Here is a 6,546-nt window from a genome sequence, read left to right on the forward strand (position 1 = left end):
TCGTAAAGTTTTAATGGGATAACCGGCAAACCAAGGGCATTGCTCCACTGAATGAAACAAAGCAACTGCATCCCGGCAGTATAAGCTACCTACTTGATTTAAGGCACATTTCATAGCCTTCCCTTCTGAAAAAAAAAAAAAAAAGCTAGTTTTCTGTACTAGCTCAAAAAAAAAAAAAAAAAAGTCTCCTCTGCTACAAACAACAAGCAAATCAAGCCAGGGCTGAGCATAAGAACTGGCACCTCGCCTGTGTTTCCTTGTAAATGCCTTCAAATGGCAGTCATGCCCCAAACCATGCTCCCAGACAAAGTATATATAACCAGGCATCATCACTCTCCTCAAAGCCAAATAAAGGACTGAGTGGGTAGAGAAGGGGGAGGTGAAGGAGACAGGCAGCCCATTTCTCCAACAACAAATAGCTTCACAGGTTTTTCTTTATTTTATACACACAAGACACCACCCAGCTCAGCAACATGGGTTTCTAGGCTGGTCTACTTTAGGGATTTCAGGAGCCAACACACTTTTAACACAGGCAACCAGCAATTTCATCTCTCTCCTTGTGAAAGGTAAGCTAGCAGAGGGCTGCTTCCAGGACTGAACACCAGCTCCTCTTCCCAGGCAATGAGAGAAGAGGTTGGAATTGGTCTTTCCTGCTACAGATGGTCCTGGATTCACAGCTGAGGCCACCAGCACCATCAGTCAAGCACATCTCCTGGGCACTGTCCCCGCTGACATGCAGCGGGCAGTCACCCACACTGGGAATGCCAGGTCAGACCGCTCCCGGCTCGCAGGCTGTGGATAAAAGTACGGCTGCTCTCAGTGGAGATGGGGTCACCCCAGCACAGAACAGCGACCAGCATGCTGAGGACGCTGCCTCTTTGTCCGAGGAACAAAACACTGGGATCACGAAAGCTAAAATAGAGCACATCCAGCCAGAGGGTAAAAGTGGTGGGGAAAAATGAGAGGTGGCTCTAGAGGGGCCAGTTGGGAAGGGAATGTGAAGGCACACACAGAAGTGGATAAAAAAAAAAGTGTAGAAAGAGTAGAAACAGCACACAGAAATTAGAGCTGCAGAAAGAAAAAGTGAGAAACTGCTCTGGAAAATTATACAGCATCTGAAAAAAAATGCAAACCTTTGCCCACCAAAAGTACTCCATGTACCTCCATGCTGTTTCTTTTCCTCTTCTTCCATGTTCTTAGGAGCATCTTTAAAACATGGCTTTGTTTTGGTGTGTTAGGGGTCTAAACAGCAAAGCTGTGCTCCAAGTGTGGAGAGATGCCAGAACTATCCCAATGCTCCCAGGACAGGCAAACAGCACACACTGTAAAAATAATGTGACTTCACCAAAAAAAAAAAGGCAGAAAACTAACTACATACAGTAATGCCTTGGCTTTCATCTTCTACTTGGGGCACTGCTGCCCCAAAGTCCCCTATTTCAGGAATACATGGGAACACGGCAGGAGGGCAGCGTTGGAGGAAAAAAGTGACTGGTTGGGTCAAATCTAAATCAGAAATGATTCAACTTGAGGAACTGTAAAATGGGATAAGCCAAGGGATACTTTTGAGAAAAGTGGAAGAAGGGACATAGCGGTGCTCCCCCCTCCACTAACCTGATTATCCCGACACCACCCTGTGAACGGGTTCAGCTCCCCCCTTCTCCTGATTTACAGCTGCAAACTCATGTCTCTAGGCCTCTTGCGGGGGGACTCTTACTCAGGGGGTCTTAATACCCTCTAGTACAAAGAGAAACAGCTTTTATAACTCCAGATGTTCCTGGTGCAGGGACTGGTAATTACCCCAGTTCCCCTCTCCACAGGGAGCACCTTCATTTCTGGGCACATATTTCCTTTCCAAGCAATTCCGAGGATCCAAGCCTTTAAGTCTCAGCAGTAGTGATATGTGTTGTACTTTCTGTATCAGGCTATTTGCTGGCATCCAGTCTCAAAACTAAAGATTTCTGAATCTTCTTACAACTCCCAGTTTAAAACAAGTTTAAAGAAACCCACATTCCCATACTGGCAACAGACCCACAGCTCTTACTGACCTTTTGCAGGCTCCTCTGAAATGTTGAGACTGTTCTATGCGGACTGAACATCGCTGGGTGTTAATCAAGACATCTCGGCCAGCCAAAAACCTCAGCACAGGGCAGCATGTGCACACTAACACTGCTGGTCCCGAATGGGTGCAATGCAGCATGACCACTCAGGACACCAGTGCTTCTAGAAATGAAGGCGACTGCAGCATCAAACAAGGATACGGGTCTGAGCACAGAGCTTAATCCTCGAAGACCAGGCACTAACTGCATAGAAGGGCTTTGTGTCCCGGAATGCCTTTATGTCCTACTAAGTACATAAACACTCCTCAAGCTCTTTGCCTCCTTCTCTTAGTGATGTCAATAATTAAGTGTCCCAAAGACCATGGTGCCCGTGGGCACCCAACAGCTCACGCAAAGAAAGATGGTTTGACGTCACAGAAGTAGAGCAGAGCAACGCTGCAAAAGAGTTCGGGGCACTTCAGTCTAAAACTGCACTTTCAGTACTCGACAGCTCTTCAACTTGCCATGAACTCAGCAACACATATAGAGTTGTACAGGAACATTTACAGCACCTGCACAGAGAGCTTAAAGGTTCGCTGTTAGTCATCGTAAAACTAACTCCTGCCAGCACCACCATGCCCACAGCAAGCTTCTAATTCTTAAAAGGCTTTACACTACAAACACCTCACCCAAAAACCTAACTGGGAAAAAACAGGTTAAAAAAAAATCCCCCTCAAATATGTGGAAGTCAGCCAGGCAGTTTTGCTTAAAAGTTGTACTCTAGTCGAAAAACAAGGCAGAGCCAATTCATAAAGCTACAAGAGCCCGCAAACAAATCCAGAACCCAAGGGACTGTGTGGTAATACTACAATATTTCAAAGATGCAATTTTTTCATCAAAGAACTGTGCATATTTCTTCAAAGCCCATGACACAGCATGATGTTTGCTCCAGTACGCTGGAAAAATACTGCTGTTCTTCAAAGAACACCCATACACACACAGGTGCACATAAGACAGCAGCAATACATATATGTCCATAAAATTTTGCCTTGATAACGAGAATTATGATTTCTATTAAAAAAGAATTTGAGATCAAATCTCAGCTTACCAGTTTTTCCAGGAGTCCTGAATAAAACATTCCCATTGTACAAAGAAACAAAGAAAAGAAGATAACAAGGCTTTAATAACTATCTCCCCTTATCTGATCAACAAGACATACTTACACGGTATATTTATTTTGAAGCTCCTAACACAAAGAAACACTTCAGGGCAGTGAGGCACTCCAGGCTACTGGGGCACATCAATGTGGTCACCAGGTGACCCCGGGTACAGAGCTCAGTGTCATCATCTCCATCTCACCAACACAGGTGGGAGCTTTCATACAGCCTGTCCTCAGGTTGCGAAACCCAAGACTCAGCTCCCCAAGCCCTAACGTAATTTTTTTCTCTCTGAACTATGTTATCAATGCTAAACTTAAGGCTCAACAGCTGCTCTTGATTAGAAGCTGTGAATGGTTGCAATGGAGCTTTCTTTAATTTTTCCTTGATTTAATGACATGAGGATATAAGCTATGGTTTCAACTTTCCATTGGCTGGCTCATCTTCTAGTTCTAAACCATTACCCCTTCTCCATGTCACAACAGCTTGAATAAATTAATGAAGAGTAGAAAAGAAAAGCTTGTCCACAAACCAAGGCAAAGGCTACAATACTTTATCCCAAAGGAATCTCTGGGAAGGTAAATTAATCAGAAAATTCACCTTCCTTTTTTGACTTGCTGTGATGGGTTCTTCAGCAATGCTGACTGCTGACACACCTAATCCACCCAGCAATTACAGGAAAACACTGCCCTGGGGATAAGAGGATACAGAGCAGATGTGCCCTCACACACACACGATATTCCACAGTGCTCACCACTTTTCAAACCAACATCTCCCACCTGAACCACAAGCCTGCTGCCTGGAACACTCCAGGATCCAACCTGGAGCTTGGCAGTGCTGGGTTATGGGTTGAACTCGATGATCTTAAAAGTCTTGTCATAGAATCCTGGAATGGCCTGGGTTGGAAGGGACCTTAAAGCTCAACCAGTTTCACCCTCTGCCATGGGCAGGGACACCTTCCACTAGCCCAGGTTGCTCCAAGACCCGTCCAACCTGGCCTTGGACACTTCCAGGGATGGAGCAGCCACAGCTTCTCTTGGCAACCTGTGCCAGGGCCTCCTCACCCTCACAGGGAAGAATTTTTTCCTGATACTATTCCAATCTAAATAACTTGATGATTCCTGGTGCATGGGGCAGCACATGATCACTGTGAGCTCACCACTGCCAACTGCCTCTGGCAGCACAGGCTGCTCCTCTCACAAATCAAGAGCACATCCAATGCAGACTGCAACGGAGCATTCCCTGTAATATTCATTGGAGAAGGCTGAAAATAAACTTTACCTAGCACTGTTGGGCATCTGTGAGTACACTATCAGTCAAGGGATGAAGAGCCAGTGCAGGGCCAGACCTTCGGCTGAGGGTACCCCTGACACAGCTCGGGGGTGCAGGAAGCATTGACTTAGACTACAGACTTAGAACACAGCTGGGGACCTGCAGAGCGAGGATCTGCTTACACCCCCTGAACCCTGTCCTGGAGGTGCCCCATGAATGGAGCTGCCACTCAGCACAGAATCACACAATGGGTCAGGCTGGAAGGGACCACAGTGGCTCACCTGCTCCCACCTCCCTGCTCCAGCAGGGTCATCCCAGAGCACACGGCACAGGTTGTGTCCAGAGGGGTCTGGAATATCCCCAGGGAAGAGACTCCACACCCCCTCTGTCTCTGTTCCAGTGTTGGGTCACTGCACAGCAAAGTTCTTCCTCATGTTCAGGTGGAACTTCCTGGGCATCAGTTCCTGCCCACTGCCGGGCCCCCTGAGCAGAGCCTGGGCCGACCTCTGACACTTTCCCTTTGGATACCAATGTACATTAATGAGATCCCCTCTCAGTGTCTCTTTTCGAGGCTGAGCAGCCCCAGCTCCCTCAGCCTTTCCTGCACCCAGAGATGCTCCATCCCTTCAGCATCCTCACACCCTCTGCTGGACCCGCTCCAGGAGCTCTTGTCCCTCCTGTCCTGAGGAGCCCAGAGCTGGCCCCAGCACTGCAGATGTGCCTCACAGGGCTGGACAGAGGGGCAGGATCCCCTCCCTGACCTGCTGGCAGTGCTCTTCCTGATGCACCCCAGGATCCCACTGGCCACCAGAACCCGCAGCTCCCTCCCCGCAGCGGGTCACCCCCAGCCCTACCGGTGCCCGCGGTTACTCCCCCCAGGCGCAACACTCTGCCCGTGCCCCCTCCCCGCCCTTACCCAGGTGCAGGGTGAGGTTGACGGCGGTGGGGTGCTGCACGCCGGCCAGCATCGTGCGGCTCTGCCACCAGGTCGCGTCGGCCGGGCTGTTGTAGTCGGTGAGGAAGGCGGCCCCGTGGCTCAGGTGCGGCTGGGCGGCGTCGCAGAGGTGGCAGGACTGTGTGACGCCGGTGACCCCGGTCTGCACGCAGTACTCCTCGGCCGGCGCCCCGCACGTGTGCGTGGCCAGCACCGTGGCGTTGAACGCCGCGTTCACGAACTCGGGCATGCAGCGCTGCGCCCGCCCGCTCCGCTCCTCCGCGCACTCGTCCATGGCGCCGCCGCACCGCGCGGGCACCCACAGCCACAGCACCCACAACCACAGCGCCCGGCGCTCGCCGCCGCCGCCGCCGCCCCCCATAGCGGGGCCGCGGGACCGGCGGGGGCGCAGGGGGGTCGCTCGCTCGCCGGGTGCCGCCGCTCCGCGCCGGCCGCGGGCTGGGACGGGCGAGGCCCGGCGAGGCGAGGCGAGGCGGGGCGGGGCGGGGCGGGACGGGCGCGGGGCAGGCCGGGAGCGGAGTCCCGCGGCGGAGCAGAGCCGCCCCCACCGCCCGGAATGCGCCGCCTTAAAGCGGCGATGGCGGCGGTGGGGCCGGCGGGAGTGTAGGGTGTCTTCCCGCCCTCGGCGGTGGCCCCGCGAGGGGCTGAGGGAGGGATCGCCCTCAGGGCAGCGCGGGGACCGACTGTGGCGGCGGGAGTGCCCTCGCAAGGCTGCCTCTTGCACACAGTCATTTTGGTTGGAAAGGACCTCCATCATCGAGATCATCGACAAAAGGACCAAGATTATCGAGTCCAACCCGTGACCCATCGCCACCTTGCCAGCCAACCCAGAGCACTGAGTGTCATGCCCAGTCTTTTCTTAAACACCTCCAGAGACGGTGACTGCACCATCTCTCTGGGTAGCCCATTCCAACGTCTAATCACCCTTTCTGTGAAGAAATTCTTCCTGATGTCCAACCTAAACCTCCCCTGGCACAGCTTGAGACTATGTCCTGTCACTGGTTGCCTGGGAAAGAGGCCAATCCCACCCGGCTACACCTCCTGTCAGGGAGCTGTGGACAATGAGAAGGTCCCCCCTGAGCCTCCTCCAGGCTGAGCCCCCTCAGCTCTCTCAGCCGCTCCTCAT

At 51.9% G+C, this 6,546-nt stretch overlaps 1 protein-coding gene across 1 annotated transcript in view; it reads right to left on the minus strand.

The window, feature by feature from the left end:
- LAMC1 (laminin subunit gamma 1) overlaps window positions 1–5,833 on the minus strand; it is a 65,498-nt gene extending 59,665 nt beyond the window's left edge. Inside the window, exon 1 of the mRNA XM_064664092.1 lies at window positions 5,382–5,833. Within this exon, the coding sequence (XP_064520162.1) occupies window positions 5,382–5,781 (400 nt within the window). The 5' untranslated portion in view covers window positions 5,782–5,833. The remainder of the gene's footprint in view (window positions 1–5,381) is intronic.
- Window positions 5,834–6,546: the final 713 nt, after the last annotated feature.

The sequence above is a fragment of the Pseudopipra pipra genome, chromosome 9, assembly GCF_036250125.1.
Source record: "Pseudopipra pipra isolate bDixPip1 chromosome 9, bDixPip1.hap1, whole genome shotgun sequence".
In the NCBI taxonomy this organism is placed as follows: domain Eukaryota; kingdom Metazoa; phylum Chordata; class Aves; order Passeriformes; family Pipridae; genus Pseudopipra; species Pseudopipra pipra.